The sequence below is a fragment of the Tursiops truncatus genome, chromosome 11 (genome assembly GCF_011762595.2).
Source record: "Tursiops truncatus isolate mTurTru1 chromosome 11, mTurTru1.mat.Y, whole genome shotgun sequence".
Taxonomy (NCBI): Eukaryota; Metazoa; Chordata; class Mammalia; order Artiodactyla; family Delphinidae; genus Tursiops; species Tursiops truncatus.
The window spans coordinates 83,695,467-83,722,182 of record NC_047044.1 but is presented as its reverse complement, the minus strand read 5'-3'; the positions used below and the strand labels follow the sequence as shown (position 1 = coordinate 83,722,182).

General features: G+C 35.8%; 1 protein-coding gene across 2 annotated transcripts in view; it reads right to left on the bottom strand.

Moving 5' to 3' along the window:
- SOX5 (SRY-box transcription factor 5) overlaps positions 1–26,716 on the bottom strand; it is a 399,062-nt gene that overhangs the window by 123,723 nt on the left and 248,623 nt on the right. Inside the window, exon 7 of one of the 2 annotated variants that reach the window (XM_073788966.1) lies at positions 11,627–11,750. In XM_073788966.1, coding sequence (XP_073645067.1) covers positions 11,627–11,750 — 124 coding nt within the window. The remainder of the gene's footprint in view (positions 1–11,626; positions 11,751–26,716) is intronic. The other variant, XM_019936434.3, reaches the window with a different exon arrangement.

The following is a 26,716-nucleotide window of genomic DNA, read 5'->3' as shown; positions in this document are numbered from 1 at the left end:
TTTTCTAATATTCCATAATCTATCTCTTCTGTAAATTTTGATTTTAAAAGCAAAAAAAGCAAAAAAAAAATTCATATCCCCTTGGGTATTAAAAGTAAATAACATGAATTTCCTAAGTCTTAAAATGATTTCTGTTCACTAACAAGAACCCGCTATTATGATGTCATTAAAGCACCTGAGCACGGTCAAGGTGTCTACTAAAAAAGATGTCTTATATACAAACAAAAGATAAAAACAAAATCCTTCATCATAGTGACTGTTTCCAATCACTTTAGACTTTCTGAAATCCAAGCAAGTTGAACTTTGCTTTCAAACAGCAATAAGCTCAGCTATACTTCCTCTCTCATTTTAAGAGGTTAAATTTATAACAAGTCTCCTAAATCATCTTGTGGAACACCAGACGTTCAGAACAATTGATACGGTATACTTAATAAAGGTGAAGGGGTTTCTAGATGCAGAAAATCTGTAAACCCTTCCTAGATTTGCTAAAATAGTATAATATGACATTAATATTTGAAATTTTTTATGAGAAATGCTAACATTGTGTAGTAACTCTCATAAAATAAGTAATGAATATAAATATTTCATATGAATTTTATTTGAGAAAGTAGAATTAATAAATTATCTCTTGTTTGACGATATAGCTATTTTAAAAGAAGATATTTTTAGGCGATTTTTAGTTCTTAACTGCTTTGTCATGGGCTAAATTTTTCAGTAAGAGACTTTTTTAAAATAAAAAACATTTTTTGTCTTCTTAATGTAGCACTGCAAATGAAAACTTTACCCTACTGGACTTCCCTGGTGGCGCAGTGGTTAAGAATCTGCGTGCCAATGCAGGGGACACAGGTTCGATCCCTGGTCCGGGTAGATCCCACAGGCCACGGAGCAACTAAGCCCATGCGCCACAACTACTGAGCCTGCACTCTAGAGCCCGCAAGCCATAACTACTGAGTCTGCATGTCACAACCACTGAGTCTGCGTGCCACAACTACTGAAGCCCACACGCCTAGAGCCCATGCTCCGCAACAAGGGAAGCCACCACAATGAGAAGCACGCACACCACAACAAAGAGTAGCCCCCGCTCACCAGAGCTAGAGAAAGCCCGCGCGCACCAGCGGGCAACGCAGACCCAGCACAGCCAAAAATAAATAAATAAATAAATTTATTAATAAAACAAGCAACAACCAAAAAAACACAACTTTACCCTACTTAATTTAATTTAAAATAAATTTATTAATAAAACAAGCAACAACAACAAAAAAACTTTACCCTACTTAATTTAATAGTTACCTAGTTGGCTAGTTTAGTAAGAGATTAATTTATAAACTCTTTAAGAAACATCTTTCAAAGTGGGAAGACGCTTCTGCATATAAAAAATACAGCATTCCTTCTTCACCTCTTTGCCCATAAATCTAAGGAATTCTAGTACAAATGAAAATTCCTGGATTAATTATCTAAGAAATCTGAGTATCCCTGAAAAGGTGACAATGAATCAAACAAGTCTCCTTTTCCTTCTGTATTCCAGCATTACGACCAAGGCATCATTTAACTATTGCATAATAACTCATTTTAAGCTGCTCAAAGAGAATCATTAATTAAGGAACTGCTTCTATATGTACATCTATATCAGAGTACTATCTAAATCTTGCCTCTGTGTCTTATGAAGAAATGAGTGGCACAGAGAAAAGCATCCAAAATGATGAAAGTATTAAAAAGTAGGGATCTGGAAGAGGGGCATTCATATAAGCCACTTAAGACCAGTTCAAATGCTCTCTTTTATTTTCCACTTTTAATATGAAGGTTTAGCAAATATTTCATTCTTTAAAAGCATCTCATTTTTTGACACCGTTGATAGCCTTTCCACTTTTCTGTCTGTCAGGGCCTTTGATAGACATCCTTCCTCCTGGGGTGTATCCAGAGTCTGTGATCTACTGGTTGAGAACAGGAAGCTTCCTAAACCACTCTAACAATAAGCCTATGGAATATACATTTGGGATGACTCCTGGCCTAGAGATTTCTACTAGAATGGTAACTTGTAGACCTCTGGAAATTAAGAAATGTTATGAAATTTTCTCTCCACCCAAAAATGAAAAACAAATAATGCAAATGTCTTGAATGGTCAGAAGTACAGTGACCTAAAAATAGATAAATTCCTGAAATCCTTATCATTATATCACATTCTAAATTTTCAAAATGGGCTGATACATTTAACAAGTAATAATGATATATTATACAATAATCTAACTTCTTTAGAAATGCATAGACTCATTCCATCTAACTTTTACAATCTCCTCATGAAGTGAGTAGGGCAGACATTACTGTAGCTACCTTAAAGATTAAAAAGCTAAGGCACAAAGAGGAAAATGACTTGCCCAAGGGAACAGAATAATACAAAATGGGATTGAGACTACCAAGGTCTTCTGACACCTTGCCTAATTTTTTTTCTGCCAGAATTTATTAAATTGAGACAATTAATAGTTTCAGATTACAAGTCTCACTGATGCTTATTCAGAGCTTAACTCAGATAGGTCAAATTTTAAAGTTTTAAGCCTTCCATTAAGCAACTCAGAGAGCATCAGAATGTACAGACAATCTCTCAGGTGAAAAATGTTCAAAAAGAAACAAATAAATGGAAGTAAAATACCATATACTGGTAATGGAACTGATTACACGAATAATTCATTTGGGGCAACTTTGTGTACACAAAAAAGTTTACTGTAGCATTGTCTAAAACTGTGAAGCATTGTAGACAAACTTAAATGTTCATTAGTGGGAAACATAAATAAAATATGGTGCATCCAGTTTAATGAAATATGATGCAGGTCTGAAAGTATGGAAGAAAGATGGCCATGACTTTTTGTTATATTTATTGGTAGAACATAGTCTATAAAATATTTACCCCCCCATACATTATATATTATGTAGTACATATCACATATATATATCATAGCATATATTATACAGATACTCTCACATCCTGCATATTACATATTGATATCTAGATACAAATAGATGTATACACATATTTATTTATGAATACATAATATATTTATACCTGGAAAATATTTTTACCTATTTTTCCAGTATCTAGTTCTGGAAAAATAGGTACCAAATTGTTAACAGTAATCACCTCTGCAGAGTGGGATTATAGGAGGGTATGAGTGTAGGCAGATAACTTTTAGTTTCTGTTTCATATACTTCTACATTGTTTGAGGTTTGTGTAGTCAGCAAATGCTATCTTTAATATATTAGAGAAAATGTGAAGGGTTGGTATGAGCTGATTATATAAATAGGTTTAAATATGTTCTTTGAAAACAGAGCAAAAATAAATTATTAGTGAAAGAGTACTGTTTAAAAAGTTGTAGCTCTCCCTGCTTCTGCCCTTTGCACTGGCTGGAGTGGGGACACGGGAGCTGGAGAAGGTACCTAATGCCATGAGATAGAAGCCACGCTTTGTGGAAAGCAGTACAATAAATAAGAGAACAAGCCATGGACTTCATACCGCGGAGTTACCACAAGAGCAATGCTGTTGCATGAGTGAAAAATATTCTTTTTCCATGTTTAAGCTAGCATTATTTTGGCCTGTTACAGTACAGTTAAACCTAATAAAGTATCTGATTCACATGGTATTCCAACAGCATGACTTGTTCAGTTCTCATGGAAAACAGACATCTATCATAGAGTTACAAGCAAGATATTATCTTACCCTGTTTTATTAAATACTTTTTCTGCTTCCATACTTTCCTATCAACATTATGACTAAAGTTTGCCTTCTACTGGACCTTTCTACAGTGAAGAGCACGTTTACTGGGCAATAGAGTTGTTCAGTATCATTAACAGTTACATCTATTCACATAAAACAACATATTGCTCCTCTGGGCTTATACTTCAGTTTGATGACCTTAGTTAGTGTGAGTTTAATACTAAGATGAGATTCCATGTTTGCTGTGGCAACAAAAATATGAACCTAGAATTCTGAGGGTTAGGCTACAAATTCACAAGGTTACATCACATTTTGAGGTCTCTGGTCTGAAAACACAGTGTCACTAGCCAATTTGACACTTCTATGTGATCAAGAACGAGAATCATGTCAAAAAGAAAATACTGAGCTGAATGAGTTTATATTTTAATTGAATGGCATTTTAATGTTCTTAACTGTTAAAAAGCAAACAGGATGGATTAAAAGATTAGATATAGTTTTAGTCTAATGAAATCTGAGGAATTTATCAAAGAAAGGGCTTTTGTTCTTTTTGTTTGCTTGTATGTGTGTGTTTTGGTGGTGGTAGTGTGTGGGGTGGGGCGGGGGGAGAATGGATCAAACATTGGTTACTAATATAGCACAGTTATCACCTCACAGAGTTATACTGCTTAAAATTAATTATGTCTCTATGTTTTATAAACAATAAGGCACAAAATAAGCTATCATTTTTATACTAAGTTATGACACTTTGTCACAATAAGGACATATACATCTCTCTTTTCTCAGTGATGAATACTGTATTGTAAGCTATTATAAACTCCATTTTTAGCAAAAAACAAAAACAAAAACACTATTTTATTGACCTAGAAACAGCTGTTCCATGAGAACTGGAGGGTGGCTGTCACCATATAATTGTGCAATGTTATATACTTTTTCTGCACTCAGTTCTCTTTACTTTTTAATCATTTCATATTTTTATGTCACCAATCCGAGAATTTAAATGATTGGCTGTTTAGGTACAAAGTTCTTCTTTACAAAAATAAATATTTATAAAGCTCTAAACTAAATCAGGTTTGCCCAACGTCATTGGTTTCTAAGATTTGGGGAGGGGAGGTAAGCGGAAGAGCTGGGCACAATAATTCTAACACACACAAACACAGAAGCCTGAAGATGTGATTATATCTTCTTTTCTCTGCTTATTTACAAAGAACCTACAGTATGTGATCCTGACGACACATGTTTCCTATTTTGTCAGTTCAATAAAAGCATACCATGTCAATGGTTTTTAGCTTGTGATTTGGTGATTGTTTCAGCACTGACTGACCTGTATGTCAGCTGACACAGCTGACATAGTTAAATCAGAAATTAGCATGCAGTCTCCTAAAAATGCCAGACACATGGACCCTCTGCACCAGAGAGATATAATGAAACCCACATGATACCCCCATTAAACAATGAAACATGTGACATTAACTAAAAACAGGAACACATCAGCAAATGTGCCTGAGGAAGTTTATGGTATTTAACTCCTAAACATTAATTTTATCGTGGTATATGAGGAACTAATTAACTGAGAGTTTCCTTTTTTATTGGAAGCGGAAATACTGTTCAGAAAACTGATGAAGAGTAAGTACAGCATATTTTAAGTTTATGCAGCTTGGCTCATCGACTTCTATTTATTTAAGCTAATCTCAGAAGGCAATTAAATGTTTCAATCAGTAACTTTATATGGCTATTTTATTTAGCACATTTCTGAAAAATTAATCAATGTGTTAAAATGCAGAATGAGTACGTGAATGTATTCCTAGCTTCATATAGCCAAAACAATGACTAAATACATTTTCAAAAAAATCACATGATCTTTTCCAACATGAGCTCTAATAGACAAGTGTAAAATGATAATAAAAAAGTTAAAAACTTGGTGATTATAATTAAAATAGTTAAGAGACAAATGTTTCCATCAGCACTAAAATACTTTTCTCTAAACAACTGTATTTTCCTAGTCAGAGGAAGTCTCATTTAGGTGTGGCAGAATGAATTTGATCCTATATAGCATGAGTCCCCAACCCCCAGTCCGCGGAACCAGGCCGCACAGCAGGAGGTGAGCGAGCAAAGCTTCACCTGCCGCTCTCCATCGCTCGCATTTCAGTCTGAGCCATCGCTGGCCTTACCACCTGAACCCCGCCGCTCGCCCACCGGTTGGTCCGTGGAAAAATTGTCTTCCGTGAAACCGGTCCCTGGTGCCAAAAAGGTTGGAGACCGCTGCTATATAGGACATGAAATGTAATTAATTGCTGGGTGTGGTTCTAATATAATCTTTTTTTTTTTTCTTTGGTGAGGGGAGACACAGGATGTATGTTTTGCTGGTATTATACTCAGTATCCATCATTTATAAGTAACTTAATAAGACAGACACAATGGTAGGTACTGCTTCATATAAAATCCTATTTAATCTCTGTAACAATTCAGTAAAATGAGTGTTATTAATCCATTTTGTAGGTCAGGAAACTGAATCTCAACAACTTGCACAAGGACAATTAAAGTAGCAAAATGAGGCAAATCAATTGCTTATCTGAATATTATACATATCCCTGTAAGTGCAAGATAAATTTTGTTATAATATTCTGTTCTGTGGTTGTAACATGATAGATCAACAACCATAACTTCCAAGTAAAAAGGTTGTAACATTTAAAAAATGAATATATGATATACGAAGCCACAAGTTCCTAAATGTCTTGGATTCAGGCACCATCAGTGGCTCAATAATTCTTTCCTGACACTCCTAAGACTAAAGAAAGGTCCAACTGCTCCATTTTATTAAGTAATATGTTTCAAACAACTCAGGTAATTTATGTAGTGTCTGAGAGATGTCTCTGTATTTTCCTTGAAATTTTAAAATATCCTGTGTGCCCCTGTGAATTAGCTTCAGCACCCTGGTACCTTAGCACGGTTTGGGAACTACAGTCCATTAGTTTGGGAACTATAGCCCATCTCTAGGGAAAGATACTGTATCTGTAGCTATGTGACACATTCAATTTGACACTTTGGGCCAAACTATCAAGCCAACTCTTTTACAACTGTTTCCTACTATATACAGAAAATGGGTTATTTTATTGGATTTTGACTTCCTGTAGTTTTTTAAAATTTCCACATAAAATGTCTTCCTGTCAAAAATTTCTGAAGCATCTATTAGAATTACGTGGCTAGAAATTTTACACCCAAACAAAAAGGAGAGAGGCAGAGGACTATAGTCATTAGTAAAAAGAGAAGCACCTATTCCTTTCCTTTCTGCCTATAAAGTATGTGCTCTGAAGGAACAGCACTTAACCTGAGTGGGGGGCTGGGGTGTAAGGAAGCTGAGTGTTGTGGAAAGAGAACTGAAAGTTGGGGCCAGAGAAATTGGTATTGACGAAACTCATGACCTTCAATCACCTTACCTCAAAGGTCCCTCTCAAGCCTAAAATATTGGGCTAGGGGCTTCCCTGGTGGCCCAGTGGTTAAGAATCTGCCTGCCAATGCAGGGGACACGGGTTTGATCCCTGGTCTGGGAAGATCCCACATGCCGCGGAGCAACTAAGCCCGTGTGCCACAACTACTGAAGCCCACACACCTAGAGCCCGTGCTTCGCAACAAGAGAAGCCATCGCACACCACAATGAAGAGTAGCCCCTCCCCCCCACTCACTGCAACTAGAGAAAGCCCGCATGCAGCAATGAAGATCCAACACAGCCAAAAATGAATAAATAAATACATTAAATAAATAAATCTATAAAAAAAGAACTTGCTGTATAAAAATAAATAAATAAAATAAAAATTTTTTTTAAATAAATAAAATGTTGGGCTAAAACCAGCATACATATTCAAATTCATTTTGAATTTTGGTAGATTTTTTTCTATGATGAGCCAGCACAAAACTCTTCCTGCCAACCTAAAACTGTTCTTCAGGTGTCAAAGACGTGTACATTTTATTTCAAAAATATCCACGTGGGACTTCCCTGGTGGCACAGTGGTTAAGAATCCACCTGCCAATGCAGGGGACACGGGTTCAATCCCTGGTCCGGGAAGATCCCACATGCTGTGGAGCAGCTAAGCCCGTGCACTACAACTACTGAGCCTGTGCTCTAGAGCCCGCGCTTGGCAACAAGAGAATGAGAAGCCCGCGCACCACAACGAAGAGTAGCCCCTGCTCACCCCAACTAGAGGAAACCCACGCACAGCAACAAAGACCCAACGCAGCCTAAATAAATAAATAAAAATTAAAAAAAAAAAATCTACCTGATACAAGCTTTGCAGTTCACAGGTTCAAGTCTTTGGTTAAGAGCTTAGGACTCCACTCAGATTTTCCAGCAGAAGCAAATGGACTGTGCACTTGGACTCTTCAACCATCCGGAGTATACTTGAACCAACTCATTTGTACATACATTCAGTTTATAATTCAGAATTGGAACTGGCATTTATTTATTTATTTTTAATTTTGGCCTAGCCATGTGGCTTGCGGGATCTCAGTTCCCTAACCAGGGATTGATCCCGGGCCACAGCAGTGAAAGTACCAAATCCTAACCACTAGACCACCAGGGAACTCCCAGGATTTTAGTTATTTAGTTTTTCAAATTTATTTCAAGGACTTCAATGATTGTTTTCTGATTAAAATGAGCTAGTACCCATAAACATAATTTAAAATTGGGATTTTTAATTACTGCAATATAAAACCTGGGGTGTGTTTAACATGTAGCAACTGAATTGACAATTTTCACAGAACTGGTAAGTTAAAAATACAGATTACTTCATTATTTTTTTTCCCTGAATGTTAAACCAGTGTTTTTACATAACTTTTTTCAAGTTATTATACATATTTAAAGCACTCCATTTAATAATACACCATTATTTTTACCTCCTTAGAAGTCTGGAAGTATTTTTAGACTTAAAAAAGAAGTAAGAAAGGCAATAACTAGATATAGATTCATGAAGAAGTGTGGTTTCATGCTTGATTTCACTAACAGCAAACACCAAAACAGAACTGAAATTCTGATAATATATCAATGTTTGTAAAGTGACCTACATATTCATAGATAAGAGTGGACTACAACATTCTCTAAAGCTTCCTTTCTATCTAGCCAGTTTGCTCTGAAGTCTCTGGCTGTGCTATTAATTTATTCTTATATTGTTTAATGACACGCTTTCTAGCAGTTAAGAGAAATTCCAGCAACTACATTCTGTAGGTGTCCATTCCACACCGTGTTTCTACCATCGTATTTCTTAAAGGGAAAATACCTTTATTTCCAACTAGAAGTTTCTTTTTCGGAAAAGAAGCTTGATGACGTTTGATGATGATGGTTAGGTTACCCAACTGGTGTTTTTATTTTTTCCCCATTGATAACATTTTAACTTTCATGTGTAGTTTCAAAGATTTTAATTTTATTTATCAAAACACATAGTCTACACAGAAAAATTTATCATCAATACTCTCTTGAATGGATTGATGAAAAGCATTTGAGAGTATTTGATACCAAAAAATAGTATACCTTTCATATTTACTTGAAACTCAAATCAAGATGGATTAGTCAGTGTCGCTTTCATTGAGAACTCCGTGATATTACTCAAATTAAAACAAATGACAGCCAGAGCAGTGACCTATGATTGACAATTACAGGGGGAATAAAATAGCAAGTCCCACTGAAGAGAGAAGACGGCAAGATTTCTTTCCCTACCTCGATTCCTTTCCTGCAACATGATTATGGAGGAAATAAGTAGCCTGGAGTATGTATCGCTCCCACCCAGCTCCTCGTTCAAACTGACAGTGTGAGAGTGTCAACAAGGGTGGCACTCTCTTTTACTACTGGCTTTTTCTTCGTTTTAGAGTTTGGCATGATGCTTCTTTCAAGCTTTCCAGCAGCTGTAGAAGGCTTATTCTATTTTACTTCCAGGATACAAAAGAAGTGGTATCACTTATAACTTTAAGCACTGAAGGTATGAATATCAAATGGTTAATATATTAACAACTTTAGGAAGGGAAACATTTCTCCACGCCACGTTACGTTAACACTGAACAAATTTGCTATGCCAGCTCTGTCAAATGGGAGTGAGGCAGAGGTGTTCTTGACCTTTTCCAGCCCCCCAGTTATGCTATTGTTCATACTCAATGTGGTTTTCTCTTCAGCACAATATTCGCTAATGGGACTTATGTCTACAGTTGCTTAAAAAATTTCTTTTTCAAAAACAGAACTAGTCTATATGTACATATTGCAGGTGCAGTCTGAGGCAACTGCTGATTTTTAAAAGTGTCATTTTTTTTTTCATTTTAGTAACCAAGGCTATGAAAAACATATTGGCAACATACATTTAATGTGAATAGTAATTCCTTAGGTAAAGGGAAACCAAAAAATCTTTTGTAATTAAAAACTCAGAAATCAATGTAGCAATAGAATTTTAAATTCTCTTCTTAAAATTTAAATTAGTTTTAGAATTTAAATATTTAGGATATAAATATAGTCCTTAGTTATACAAAGAAGTTGGTGTTTCTGGATGAATCAATCTACAAAGACAGTATTATGCAACAAATAATATTAAATAAATACATTAAGGATCCAGAGTGAGAAGTCCATCTTAAAACACAGGAAACCTAAGTCAAGAGAAAGATGTGCAAAAGCCATGTTTAAAACTGCAAAGAGCAAAGTGCTTACAAGTATGAATTTTTATGCTCCTCAGTTCAGTTCACTTTTACCTAGACCCCATGGTTGCAATCTACTCACTCACATGGCTTTAAAATATTACATCCCATTTCTTCATTGCTGTATAAAGAAAGTTTAAAATCTAGGAATAAATGTTAAATATGAAAATTCAAAACATCATTTAACAGGAAGCAGATCTGATTCCTAGTAATGTTCAGAAGAATTTCTCAAATGCAATAAGTGTTGGAGCATAGCAAGATGCTAATGTGACAATTTATTAACATATAAATGAACCAAAGCCTACTGGTATTTACAAAATAATATTCTATATAGATATCTAAAATGATAATACTTTGCTAATTGTTTTCAATGGTATTCCACTTTGATCAATGAAAATATTTCAATTATTAGATTGTTTCCAAAACTCAGTGTATAATTTTGATTTTCCTTAAAAAAGTCATAAAATCACAGGCAAGTAAAGTTGATAAGCAATATAAACAGTTATCTCAATATAACCCATCACTTAGTGTAAAAATGCCCTTGTGTTGTTTGTAATGAATGCTCAATCATTTATCCATTCATTCAACAAATAGTTGAAATTGTACTAAAAGTGAAGATATAACAATACGTGAGACAGAATGAGCACTGGCCCTCATAGAGTTTACAATTAAAGTGAAAGGAAATACACAGGACCCAAAGGAACCTGGAGAAAGGGATCTAACTAGATTAGGCCAGCTTTCCCTGTCTGAGCTGGAAGAGGTTCAGAAAACCAAGGAGAGTGAACACAGACAATTCAAGTCCAAAGTCAAGAAAGAGTATGGTTCGGTCTAAGAACTAAAAGAAGCCTAATGAGAAATTAGGCTGTAAATGTAGGGAGGAGACGGATAATGGAAGGCCAACTGATTCACATTAGGAAACTTGGGTTTATCTTAAAGGGCAATGGAAAGCTATTAAAATGCATATTCCTGTCTTACCTACATAAAAATAAATTGAACCCGAAAATTATATTCATAATTTAAGAATACACTGGAAATGAAAGTTATGAAACAAAATTATAAAAAGCAAATATTGGCTTCAGAAGCATAGAAATAATCTAAGCTCTTGAATACAACATAAATCCTTTTCTACACTTTCTGTGTGTTTCCTCTTTAAAATAAAAATGCTATATGGGTGATCTCATTTCTTGGTGTGGCAGGATATTAAATTGCCTAAAGCCATGCCCTCCACGCACGCCCAAGTGAAAAATCAGTGGTACTTACTACATCCAGCCTTATAGCTGAAGCCTGGAGGAAGGAGGAATCCTTGCTGGGCAGCTGCAGCCAGTGTCCGTTGATCGGGAGGGAATACAGGAATCATTAATGGCGGCAGTTGACCTTGAACCTGCTGAACGTATTAGAGTGAATCAAAGAGAAGAAGTTTTGATATTCCATGCTTCCCATCCTCCCACCCTTATGATATAAGAAAAAAATTATTCAATTCAATATACTGGCATAGAAGCCTGCTAGAACCCTGGATGTGAGGCTATGTCTTAGGACTACTTTAGATAGGAGAATCAGAATACTGAATACTTTAACTGGAAGGTGTTATCAAGTTCACTTTCTAACCTGGTGAATAATTTCCCTACATGATGATATCCTTTACAGTGATGAAGCATCAATACTTCACACTACAAGTCTTTTCTTACTGCATTAATATAATGATTAAAAAAGTATCCCTTAGGTTGAACTAAAATCTCCTTCTGTAAATCCCACCTGTTAGGACTAATTCTACCTTCTAAAACAAAATTAAACAAACAAAATTAAATGAACAGCTCTTCATTACTTGAAGATAATTCTCATGTTCATGCATAATACTAAGGTGTTTTTTTTTTAGTTCTTGAATAAAAGAGCTGAAAGAAAGCTTAGAGAGTAATAAAGACTTTCCCCATTCTTTATAGAAGAGGTAACTGAGGCCGAAAGAAAACTGACTTGCCTGTGGCCATGGAATGGGGGAGTCAAAACTATGTCTATGATCTAGTCCCTTGGATCTTTTGAATTCATCTATCCTTTTTGAGGCAATTGAACCACTCGTCAAACCACACGGCCTCTCTTTTGGTTGCCATCTTTAGAATACACCTTAATTTTCTGGTGTCACTCTCAGCATGTAGGGTTCACATCAGTAAATAAATAATCTAATACAATGGAATCACTATTTTCTTTTAATTGAACAGTAATTTCTAGAAATATAAACGAATGCAGTCATTTCTGCAGCTTTGTCACATTGTTACTAATGCAGAGGTTGTCATTTACTAAAATACCTAGGATTTTTTTCCAAATATTTAAGCAAGATTTCTCTGGTGGACATGGTTATTGGTTAGTGTTTGTCAGAGAACATACGAATGAGAATTTAGGATCCTGCTAAAGGTCACATCTGACACTTTATTCTCTTTACTATTTCTTCCTCACATGAAGTCAGTTATTTGGAAAATAAACAAATAAATATTTCATGAACACATACTGTGTATAAGAAAATGAGCTACGTAGTACAGACATAATAGTAAACAAAACAAACAAGATCTTATGCCCATGGAGCTTACATTACAGTGGGGATAATGGTTAAAAGTAAAACAAACACATGTACAAACAAACAAACAAACAAACAAACAATTCAGTCGCTAACCTTAACAGCAACTCTGAAATATCTCCGGACTTGTTTTCCCTCTCTCTCACTGGCATTCACATTCTTAGACACATGATTCTGATAATTCTCATAATTTCTCACTTTAAAGGTCCACCTTCACTTTCTCCACCGTTTCATCTTTCATAGTAAACCTCTGAGGTATTTCTGAGATTTTGGGGTGTGTGTGTGTGTGTGTGTGTGTGTGCGTGCGTGCATGCGTGCGCACGCGCGCGTGTTGAGGGGGCAGAGGAGGGGATGAGAGAGAGAGAGAAGGAGGAAGGGTGAGGGGAGAGAAAGAGAGACAGAGAGACAGCCAGCCAGCCAGCCAGGCAAACAGAGAAACAAGCACTGTAAGAATGAGGAATCTGTTTTCAGAAATGACTCCAAATTGCAAAGTATTTCTTTTAACCAAAAGGATTTTAAACCTATCACTGCCACCAGAGTGAAACTAAAAGTGAACAACACAACCAGGAAAACAAAAAGAGAATGTTTTAAGGTTAGAACTGAAGGTTAAAAAGCTTATATCACTACAGCCCATATTTTCTGAACATACTGGAGAAAAGATAAACTTTATGTAGACACCAATGGAAAACAACTGACTGAAGTCTCAAAAATTAGAAAGTGCATATCGAGCAAGTATGTAGGAAAAAGTGGCCTGAAACAAGAGGGAGATGTTTGAAGGCAAAACAGCATGGGCGCTAGTTCTGTGTAAGAAGAGGACGCTGACCAGAATAACAAGCAAACCAAGAAACAACAAACTAGCCACGCTGGTTAAGGGTTATCACTAGCTACTATGTATCCTTTACATTTCATCGTAAGTTATTATATTTTATATAGTACATCTCCTCCTTTCTAAGACACCATTGGTTATACAATGTGTAAGATGGTTATAAATTTAATAAGAGCACTTTAGAGGGAAGAAGAAAGGAATTTCAAATGAAACACAAACAAGGGTTGTAAGAGTCATCCAAACTTCAGAGACCTTAAAATTTGGGAAAAATAACTTCTACAATTGCAGAAACAATAGCTTCTTATTTTAGTGCAGTAGTTCTTAAACTTGAAGCTATATTTTAGAATCACCTGGCAAGCTCTGAAAAACTCTCAATGCCCAGACTGTTTCCTAGACAACGGGGGTGAATTAAATCTGAATCAACAGGGGTGGGACCCAGCCATCAGCATTTTTTAACGTTCCCCTGATGATTCCAATGTGCATCCAGGTTTGAGAAGAGCTGTCTTAAAGAATGCTGAAGTCACTGTCAACAAATCTTTTTGTCTTCTTCATATTTTGCCTTGAGTTACAAAGGACTTTCAGGTATACAAGTAGTTGAAGGGAGACTCTGCCTATTACAGGTCTGGTGCTCACAGGACATTAAACTATATTCCTCATAGAGTTCCTTCTAAATGAGTCTTGTATCTGTATTTCACCTGCTCCTCTTCTGAAAAGCTTTTGATGGTTGCTTTTACTTAGAGAATAATGACCCAATCCCTTCACATGGTATTCAGGATTCTTCACAATTTGTTCCTAGTTCATCTTTCCAGGTATTTCTGCTGCCCTCCTTCAGATATTCTGTACTTCTGCCTCAATGGGTCATGAAGGGTTCCTTGCATACTAGGTGTTTTTCCACGCTTGAACAGGCTCAAAAGTATCTTCTCCTCTGTTTTTAGTAATTTCTCTTTTTCTTTTCTTCTTGGCGAAGTTCAACTTATTTTTCAAAGGCTTCTGAGACCCACATAATGTCTTGGCCTGTGCAGCACTTCTTTCTTATGGTGCCAATTTTCAGGCAGAAAGAACTGTTACTTCTTTGACCTCATAAAGCTAACACAATACTTACTGTATTGAATAATAGTTACTTGTATAAGTTGAGCCTCCCTTATGACCTATGAACTTATTTAGGAAAGAGCCTGTAACTTATTTATTATTGTAACTCTAGAGCTTACAGCAGCAGCTGAAATTATTATATGAATTGATAATTCATAAATAAAGAAGAACAATGTATTATATAGTCCTGTCTGTAATTACATCTTCGTGCCCCACCTCCAAATGTCCACAAAAGGCCTGTGGAAAACGAAGTTCTTTAACGACCAGGAAGGAATTCAATTTCACTGGAGAAAAATGGCAGCATGAAATACCAGCTGCTTTGTGCTCCTATTCTTAATGTATAGATAAAGGGTCATATACATCATGATAAATCCATGATTCTTAGAATTACGCATGCATGAAGAAATAGAAAAGTAATACAGAAATACTGGAAATTTATTACATACTTCTGTAATGGACAGATATGCCTGCCTATCATGTTCTAATAACATGATGTTTTAATTATAAAAGCTTTGCTTTTACAGTACTCTATCATTACTATTTTCTTTTTTCAAACATTTCCCGGCTTTATTTACATTTATTTTTCCACGATAATTTTAGGACATGGAATTTCTCTTTGAATTCATTAACCTAATGGCTTGATGGCCAATAACAGGTTATATCTTTTATTCAAATCTTCTTTTGCTTCATATACTTATTGTAGTTTTCTTGGTAATTTTATTTGTAAGGTTTCTTAAAAAATACTTTTCTTGCTGTCGTAAAGTTAATGTGTTCTTGTTATATTATTTAACTGGTTGTTGCATGTACATAAGTCTATCTACAAAGCAGGAATAAAGACGCAGACCTCCTAGAGAACGGACTTGAGGTTATGGGGAGGGGGAAGGGTGAGCTGTGACAGGGCGAGAGAGAGTCATGGGCATATACACACTAACAAACGTAGTAAGGTAGATAGCTAGTGGGAAGCAGCCGCATGGCACAGGGATATTGGCTCGGTGCTTTGTGACGGCCTGGAGGGGTGGGATAGGGAGGGTGGGAGGGAGGGAGACGCAAGAGGGAAGACATATGGGAACATATGTTTATGTATGACTGATTCACTTTGTTGTAGAGCAGAAACTAACACACCATTGTAAAGCAATTATACCCCAATAAAGATGTTAAAAAATAAGTAAATAAATAAGTCTATCTACTTGTGTGTGACAGCTTTTACCCAGGTAATTCATTCATACTCTAATAATTCATAATAATTTTTCAGGTAAAAAATTTAGTATTTTAAGAATAAACTGCAATAAATTCTGGGGCTTTAAAAAATCTGTGTATTTTATTATGATTATTAAAAAACATTTTGCTTTAGTTATTTAAAAAAAAATTTTTTTTTAATTTATTTTTGGCTGAATTAGGTCTTTGTTGCTGCATGCAGGTTTTCTTTAGTTGCGTTGAGCAGGGACTACTCTTCGTTGCAGTGCATGGGCTTCTTATTGTGGTGGCTTCTCTTGTTGCGGAGCACAGGCTCTAGACGCATGGGCTTCAGTAGTTGTGGCACATGGGCTCGGTAGTTGTGGCACGCAGGCTCTACAGCACAGGCTCAGTAGCTGTGGCACATGGGCTTAGTTACTCCGCAGCATGTGGGATCTTCACGGACCAGGGCTTGAACCCATGTCCCCCGCATTGGCAGGTGGATTCTTAACCACTGCGCCACCAGGGAAGCCCCTGCTTTAACACTGTAACTTGTTTTAGTGTCTGAATTTTCCAAGATCCACAAATGTAGAATTACACTTTTAAGGCTGAGAGAGCCTAGAGATTATCTGGCATAACACAATCATTGTGCTGATAAAGAAATGAGACTTAGCTTGGCCGTATAAATTGTTCAAGATCCCACATTTAGCTAAGAGCAAAGTTAACACTGAAACTACATCTCCTAACAATCTAGTACTCTTTTCCAACACTTGGGAAAAATTGGGGGTGGGGAGCACGAGGAATTACAAGGGAGAGGAAGAACTAAAATGAAAAATAAGCCTAATTTCATAGTCCCAATGATGTGTTTATTTTAGAATAGCATAGGAAAAATTACAGAGCATTGTAGTAATATTCAGAATAAAGTAAACAGTAAAATATATACAAAATGTGTGGTTAATTCATCTATGCAACTAAAAACACATTTCAAAAACAGTTGATCCTCATTATTTGCAGATTCTGTATTTGCCAATTTGCCTACTCAATAAGATTTACTTGTATCCTTCCTAAATTTACTTGTACTAGAGCTTTTGTGGTCACTCACAGACCTGTGCAAAGTAGCAAGAAATTTTGGTGATTTTTGCTGTTTAAAATGCACATAGAATCAATAATAAATATTAATAAGGTGTCTTTAAACAGAAACACACATAAAACAAGGCTATGTATTGATCAGTTGATGAAAATAGTGTGACCAAAGCTCTCAGGAACCTAACTTTGTGTTTCGTCCAGGAGCAAAATCGTTCAGTATTTGATAATTCAGTGTTCATGGCAACTTTATAGGACATAACTAGCACAAATAATGAGCACCAACTGTATTACTGCTGTATCTTAAGTAATTTTTAGTTCCTTGATGCTGAAAATTAGCCCACCTTTGGGAGAAAAGGATGCATCACATCAAAACAGTATAATGTTTCCTGGATAAATTCTAAAACAAATTTGTTATAATGTTAGTATTTCATTCTCATATTTGCCAGTGTTGACCATTTCTAAATCCTATTCACTGTTAACTTCACTTATTTTCTTTTACTTAATGGATGAATTCCCTTAAAGCTCCTAATTAAGGTTTAAATGTGTGACATTTGTAATTAAGTTTCAACAAAATACTTTTGTCACAAAATTTTGGTCTTTTTAATGGGGGCATGTTATTCACAAGTTTGAATAACTCACAACAAATTTAAGATGCTACTTCCTATACTTTTTAAACTTTAAGATAGAATATTATGTTTTAACACTTTTTATAATTCTACCACATAGATAGTACATGTAATCTTGCCCTCTAAAATTTTATGAATCCAACACAATTATCCAGCACACATTATCACACTTGTAAAAGAACAAGTAAATACTTACCAATTATTCATAGTTAAATATTTTATATATTATGTAAATATTCTATTCAAAACCCTTCAGTGGTTCCCTGAAACTATTTAATATATCAAGTAGATATTTAAGATTATTAATTTAGCTTCCAGTCCCATGGGTCTGTTTATTATTCATTCAATCAACATTTTTACTAACTAGAATGTATACTTTTTTGGTAACCAGGAATACAAAGATGAATTCACATACAATGCCTGCTCTCCAGAAGCTCTAAGTCTGGTCGGACAAATGGATAGATAATTAGAATACACTGCCATTAGTTCAACAATAGACACTTGTATGGGATACTATGGAAGCACAAACGAGAGACTCCTAACACAGCCAGAAGAAGTCAAGGCAGGCCTCATAGAGATAGGTCCAGCAGGTGTAGGGTCTGAATGGATAAGTAGGAGTTAGCCAGGCAAAGAGGTGGGAGTGTGAAAAAAGAATTCCAAGCAGATGGGAGAAAAAATGAGCAAATTATCAGGGACAAGAAAAAAATATCATGTGAGGGGGAAACCACCAAGCAGTGTAGAACAGCAAAAAATGTAAGTGAGAACCAGTGTTAGAAAGTCTGCCTGAATCAGTCTGTGTTTCACTGAAAGACACTTGAGATTCCCCCTGTAGGCTCTGGGGACCATTTAAGTAGGTTAGGTGGTATACTCTGGTGGGCATAGGGAGAAAAGATTTGAGAGGCAAAGCGTGGAGACTAGGTACATGTTGATGTTGGGGGAGGCTATAAATGTGTGGGTATATGAGAAATCTCTGTACCTAAAAAAAAAAGAAACTATATACGTAAGAAAAGGAGAAGAGGACAGAGTCACGATAACTTTCAGGTGTCTAGTTTATATAACTATTTATACTGGTATGAAACAACAACAAAAAAACATACAGGGGTAGTGACAGATTTCATGGAAGGATATGAATATGGTTCTGAACACATGTGTTTGAGGTACCTAAATAATGTTCCATTGGAGATACCTTACTAGCAGACTGATACTGCAGTCTGAAGCTAGTGAAGAGATTTTTAGAGTCTATGGTTTGGGGGATCACTTGTTGATGAGAGTGAACTAGATAATCTAAAGAGGGTTTGAAGGATAAAGAGAAGACAGCTGACAATCATCTGGGTCGCAACAATAATTCAACAAAGGGCAGAGGAAGAGGAGTCTTAAGAGCAGACAGGTAAGACAAGAATAAAGAAAATCTTGAGTACAGTATCACAAAAACCAATGGAATATCAAGGTTGAGGTAGTGCCTAATAGTGAAAAGTGTAGCAGAAAGAGTATTTTAGAGACAAAAATAATATCTTCTGGAATAGTTTATTAGAAGATGGTGATGAATCTAACAGCAACAAATCCACTAGAATGGATATTCTGAAAGGTTGAGCATATTCCAAAAGGTTGAGCACTGAATGACAGGCAAGAAAAAGGGGATGGCAAACGTAGAAGAGTCTTCAGAGAAGGCTGGGTGAGGCATTAGGAGAGACACTTGATGGCAGCTGCGTAGGGATGCACAGATTTTATTGAAGTAGCAGTTTTAGGTAGCAGCACATTTACTGGCTGGAAGGAGCAAATGGAAATTGAGAATTGGAAATGTAGGAAAGAGCAATTGACTGGTGGACCAAAATTGCAGAGGAGGCTGAAAGGCAAGGCGGAGGTGTGGGGATTCGCTTCGACTGGGAATGGCATCTCATTCTCTGGGACCTGACGAATGAAGCTATACAAGTGGCTATAAGCCGATAATGTTCTACCGGTAAGGAAATGAGAAGGTAAGGAAAATCAGTTCCGATGGAAGAAGTTTTCTCAATGTTGAAGGTAAAATCATATGCTGAAAATGAGAGATGCTGGGATTGAGTAAGGGAGTTCAGCAAAGGTACGTAAGTTTTGGATGGTTACTGTGAGAAGTGAAAAAGAAAGTAACCACAGACGATTAAAAGGGGTGATGGAAAAGTCTAAGGCCTGAGAAGAGACCACATGAATTATGATGCTGTCAGTCTTCCCTTTTCTGTGATTTTTCTGAGTTTCTGGTCACAGATTGGGGAAAGTCAGGGAATTAGGGGGGCTTCAGCAAGGATAGGTTATGAGGAAATCAAAGTTGCTTCTGAACGACAATGGGCTTTAGACTTTACCCCAGGAAGAGAGGTCTGGAAGGCATTACTTGACTGGGAAAAATACAGGAATTAGAAAAGTAGAGGGACTACTCCGTGATACCAAGGAGCAGTTTGTGTGACAGCTCAAAAAACAGGAAGTTATGGTAGAAGACCTGTTCAAACTACATACACAAATCTTAAAATGAAAGGCAGCTATATGATTTAAGTCAGCACGATTACAAATAAAATATAAAATCTGAAACTTTTCAAATGTTCCTCAAGAATTGAGTCCGATGAGTACCATAGTATTCAAGCACACGTGGTATTTAGGGATCAATTCACCTCCAACTGCAATTCAGCCACCTTTGGTGGGAAGCACAGCAGCTGTTTAGAAGCACACAGAGACACTATACAGCAGTTTTTGAGAAAATGGAAAATATAATATTCCAAATGAGATTACAAGAGGGGTTTAGGTAGGCAGGATATAATTACCCAAACTGGAGTAACCAGGATAACAAAGCTGACTTTCCACCATTAGCAAGAAGAGGCATGGGATCGTCAATGACCACTAATAGTCTGTGTTTTCTCATTTCACATAATAGAAAGTCGATTTGTAAGCTTATCCTATCCAATGCAATGGTATCTAGAAAATGAAAAAAAAAAAAAACCCTACACTAAAATTTAGAATAAAGGAGCCAATTTATCTTCCAATTAATCTACTTGGAAGACTAAAGACAATCTCATTGAGTGATACAGAAACATAAAAACACTGCTCAAATTGCAATCCCTGCCTCTCACTTGCCAACAGTCACACTGAAGTTGTATCACCTCTAATTTCATTTGATTCAAGACAAAGACAAAGTAGTCATATTCTTTTAGAACAAAAATGAACAGCCATGTGGATTTTTTTACATAGTAGTCTTCTTCGGCAAAAAGCCACAGAACTTTTTTTAAAAATCGTTTCCAAGGATGAAAATGACTTTGCCAAGCAAAGTGGCTTCAAAACAGGCCTCAAAAATACTAATAGAAAGACAGATGGTTCTACTAAGAGCTTGGCTGCCAAAAAAAAAAAAAAAGTAGAAAAAAAAAGAGTGATGCTATTGAAGCTGACTGCAAAGTTATCTGATGACTACAAATACTTTTGTCCCAATGCAAGTGCTAACTCTGCCTCTAGGGCTGATACAGCCAAAATACTGACTTCCCCACATCCGATCCCCCTATATCCCCACCCCTCCTAAATAAAACCTGTCAGTGCCAAGCCCCACAAAACAGCGCAAGCATGCGCTTGATTCTGACTGACTGTTCTGCAGAAGCAAAATATTGCATTGAAGAACTCTTATTTAGAAACAGACCCACAAGGAAAATTGCTTTTCTTTTCAAAACTGCCTGTCACATTTTCTTTTTCTAATTCCCCTTTTCCTCCTCCTCCCTGTCACCAAAAGGCCCCTGGGCCCTATGAGTTTAGATGATACAAACTCAATTTGTATAAAGAACGCAAGAAGCAGCACCACAGAGAGGTGGGGATAGTTTGCAAGGATAGAGAAATAATCCAGTCAAGACACAGTGCAATTTTCTTTGCAAACTACTACTACAATAATACCTCCACTTTATTTCCTTCAGGGCAGCTGTCATTTCTTTTTAACCAGATTGCTACTAGATATAATAGAAACTGAAATATTACGTGGTCACTGACTCTTCCTTTCAATGGCTCATTTCACTATTACATTTTTACTTTTGCATGACGTGTTTAGTGTTGGCATTGTTACTATGATACAACCACTTTCAAATGATGTAGAATTAAGACCTCTGTCACTTGAAGGCGATGAAATTTCATTCTTAATACTATGCAGGTTTGACTTAAATATTCCTCTTGTCTAATAGTAGCCTTTATTTTCAAAACTTAAGCATTATGTCCTTATAAATTTAATATACATTTTAATGTATATTAAACTCATGCAAACCAAAATGATGACACTTACTGTAAATATAATACATGCTTAAACAAAGTATATTTGCTGACTTCAAGAAAAAGAATCTCTGTTTTGAAAGTTGGTAATCGAGAAACTTAAGGGTGGCAAAAATACAGTGGTAATTAAGAAAGCTATTGTGAAAGACCATGGTAAAAACAGGGCTATTTTATTTGCCAAGGACAATTTTGAGCTGAATAAAAGAATTTTAAAAAGGCAATGATTAAAATATCTCAAATGATGCATTATTTAGGATTAGGTTATCATCTGTTTCTTAAAGGTCATATTTTACATAGCTTGTAGCTGTTACTTGATAAAACAAAAGTCTTTCTTTATAATGCAACTGTTTCCTCAAATGTGCGTGACTATTTGTATTACTTAGCATGTTTTTTGGCAATAAAACAGGCTGGTTCCTATGACTATGCATGGTTCTCTGTTCACATGGACAGAATCAAGCTTTGCAAATACCAATACAATCTTATTTTATGTCATGTATTGCTATGTCAATTGTCATTTACACACAAATGAAAGACAACATAAAATATAATAGTCAACGTGAAATATAATTTTTTTCAATTATATTTCTCAGGAGCCCATGATTAGAAAACAATAAAATTCACTATTTATTGATTTCTGATTTTTGCTCAATAGCCTATAATAGATTATTAGTGATTTTTTTTCACATGCAATACAAATCTCAGTTCAACATAAGTTCTTTAAATATTATGCCTCAAAAATTACCACTTTGTGGAGAAGCTTGAATTAGTAGTGACTGCTAATGGGTACAGGGTTTCTTTTTAGAGTGATGAAAATGTTCTGGAATTAGGTAGTAATGATGGTTACAAAACACTGTGAATATACTAAAACCCACTGAATTGTACACTTTAAAAAAGGTGAACTGTATGGTATGTGAACTATATCTCAACTTAAAAAAAATAACCAAAGCAAAAAATAAAGACCACCTTAAAAAATGTATCACTTCACTTCTCCCAGAAGCAAAACTGAATGTGCTTTGAAATACTCCTGTCTTATATTAAAATAATGTTTGCATTTGTATAAAGCACTTGTACATGCGTTAGTTCATTTCTACTTTATCCAGCCTCTTGGAGATAAGCAGGTCGGGTGTTGTCATTTCCAATTTTAATTTATGAGCAAAAACTGATAGAAAAACAAGTAATTTGGAAATTTACACATTATCACATAGGTAGCCAAGACAGTAAGTCTAGCAGTTAAATCCTTTGATTCTTCTTAACAAATTATAAAACAAAGATATAATAAACTTTCTGAAATAAAAATACTGAAACAGTATTTTTGAATAATGAATACAGAAACATTGTGACAAAATTAATTCCCGTATATTTTGTCAGCGTAAAAATGGGTTACATTTAAATTATCTTTAAAAGATAAAATTCTATTATGATTTAAAATATTTTTATAGCAAGAGGGGCACTTTGACTTTGATTTACATCTTTATACTATCTTTTATTTAAATAATTTAAAATTAAAGCAAGGGCAGAGGAAAAGGAATGCTGGGATGGAGGTTACAAGTTTAAATATGGAATCAGTGATGCAGTGACATAAATAAAGACCTGGAAGAAGTGAGACAATAAACATCTCAGTTATCTGGGGGAAAAGTGTTCCAAGAAAATGGAAGAGAAGACGCTAAAAACCTAAGGTAAGAGTACACATGCTGTATTCAAAAAACAATGTTTCCTTCTGCTGTCTGTACTCTGTGGGACTATCCCATTAGGTTGAAATTATTCATGTCTGTCTCCATGGCTAAGCTGCTTTTAAGGGTAAGGTACAGCTCACTCATATCGGTATCTACAATACCCAGCTTAATGCCTAGCACATCACGGATGCTCAGTATAAGTCAATGGAAGTGATTATTTAAGAAGCTATTCACATGAGGGTCCCCTTTTCTCCACAGCCTCTCCAGCATTTATTGTTGGTGGGATGTAAATTGATACAACCACTATGGAGAACAGTATGGAGATTCCTTAAAAGACTAAAAATAAAACTACTATACTATCCACAATCCCACTCCTGGGCATATACCCAGAGACAACCATAATTCAAAAAGAGACATGCACCCCAATGTTCCTTGCAGCACTGTTTACAACAGCTAGGACATGAAAGCAACCTAAATGTCCATCAACAGAGGAATGGATAAAGAAGATGTGGTACATATATACAATGGAATATTACTCAGCCATAAAAAGGAACAAAATTGGGTCATTTGTGTAGAGACATGGGTGGACCTAGAGACTGTCATACAGAGTGAAGTAAGTCAGAAAGAGAAAAATAAATATCATGTGTTAATGCGTATATGTGGAATCTGAAAAAATTGGTATAGATGATCTTATTTACAAAGCAGAAATAGTGACACAGACGTAGAGAACAAATGTATGGATACCAAGGGGGAAGGGAGGGGGTGGGATGAATTGGGAGATTGGGATTGACATATATACACTATTGATGCTACGTATAAAATAGGTAACTAATGAGAACCTACTGTATAGCACAGGGAACTCTACTCAGTGATCTAAGTAGAGACCTAAATGAGAAGGAAATCCAAAAAAGAGGGGATATGTGTATATGTATAGCTGATTCACTTTGCTGTACAGTATAAACTAACACAATATTGTAAAGCAACTATACTCCAATTAAAAAAAAGAAGCTATTCGTTATTAGAAAAGTCTACTTGTGTTTTAGCTTTAGTTTCTTCTTATAATAGTAACTAGTTTATTAAAACATTCCTTTTACACAATGGATCTTGGGCTCTATTTCACTTTCATTCAGGATTCAAGATTTTTTTCTCTAAGTAATAACCCAAAACATGGCAAATCACTGATGCCATTGTTTACCACCCAATCCATCATCTTTCTCAGATCCTAGGTTTAGTGGCAATAATGTCAACAGTTAGGTTTTGGGTTACTTCATTATTCCTTAGGAGATCAGAAAAGTAAGAACTCTGATGTATCTTTACTGAGACAAACCAAGAACTGCAGTTAGGTGTTGTTCATGATAAAATTGCCAATGCACACATAAAAAAGATTAGGAAATAATTTCAAATATGAGACATCATATGCATTAAATACACTTGAACTTTTTGCTACCTCAGTTATCAGCAATATTTAAAGCAATGTGACTTAAAGGTATGGAAACACATAAAGAATAGTGAGCTTAATTTGTAGATATAACCTTGTTTATGCTAAAAACAAAAACAAAACCAAAACCACAAAAAGAAAACCCCAAACCGAAAACCTCTTCACTAAAAATTCAAGTAAATAGCAAACAGCTGCATCCTCAAAATCTATACATTTATTCTTATTTTGTTTAAGAAAATAAATGTGATTGTACTGCTTACATTTCTTTTGTTCAAACTATTCCCAGTGAATAATTTCAATTTTTTAGCTAGCAGGTGCTAGACTGGTGTGAATGGCTAGTGTATGGGGGCTTGTTTGTTTGTATCATGCAGAGTATATTGAGCCAGTAACGAACAATGTTATATATGTGGGAAAAAAAGGCTTTAAAGCAATGTTCCTGCAAACAAAAACAAAAATAACATTTCGCACATCTCCCCCAAATGCAACCATTGTAGGGGCAAGTTAGCGTCTAGTTCCTTTCCTTAGGATGTGAAAAATCCATGCTCTTTTGAGTAATAATGGAAGTTGCCTCGCAGTCGCTGTTGGAACTTACTACTCAGATGCCTGTCCAACTCCACTAGGACAGCTAGGACACTCTAGCAATAAGCCACTCACTAGAACATTTGTCACTGAAAATAAAACATGTGTGAAATTACCAGAAAGGGCATGGTAGATGTTTCTTAAGCTGAAAATGTGAAATATTTTTGTAACTGGACAATCCATTGAACACAGAGCCATTTATATAATCAGAAGTTTTAAAGTCTTGTCAAGAAGGATTATTATATAATATACCATTGTAAATAACTTCAAAAATAGTAAATTTTGTATTACTGCAAAAATCTATGTAAGTGTGGCTGATTTTAATACTCGGCAAATTTACTTGATACCTTCCAGAAAAAAAGCACTGTAACTTGCCTACCCATAATAACGTCATTTATATAAAGATGAATGATGCAATACCATGGGTGTTTTGCTAAATCTATAGATGATTTCTTTTTTTATATACAGCAGGTTCTTATTAGTTATATATTTTATACATATTGGTGTATATATGTCAATCCCAATCTCTCAATTCATCCCACCACCCTCCCCTGCCGCTTCCCCCACCTTGGTGTCCATATATTTGTTCTCTTACATCTGTGTCTCTGTTTCTGCCTTGCAGACCGGTTCATCTATACCATTTTTCTAGATTCCACATATATGCGTTAATATATGATATTTGTTTTTCTCTTTCTGACTTACTTCACTCTGTATGACAGTCTCTAGGTCCATCCACGTCTCTACAAATGATCCAATTTCATTCCTTTTTATGGCTGAGTAATATTACCATTGCATATAAGTACCACATTTTCTTTATCCTTTTGTCTGTCAATGGGCATTTAGGTTGCTTCCATGACCTGGCTATTGTAAAGAGTGCTGCAATGAACACTGGGGTGCATGTGTCTTTTTTTTTTTTTTTTTTTTTTTTTTTGCGTTACGCGGGCCTCTCACTGTTGTGGCCTCTCCCGTTGCGGAGCACAGGCTCCGGACGCGCAGGCCCAGCGGCCATGGCCCACGGGCCCAGGCGCTCCGCGGCA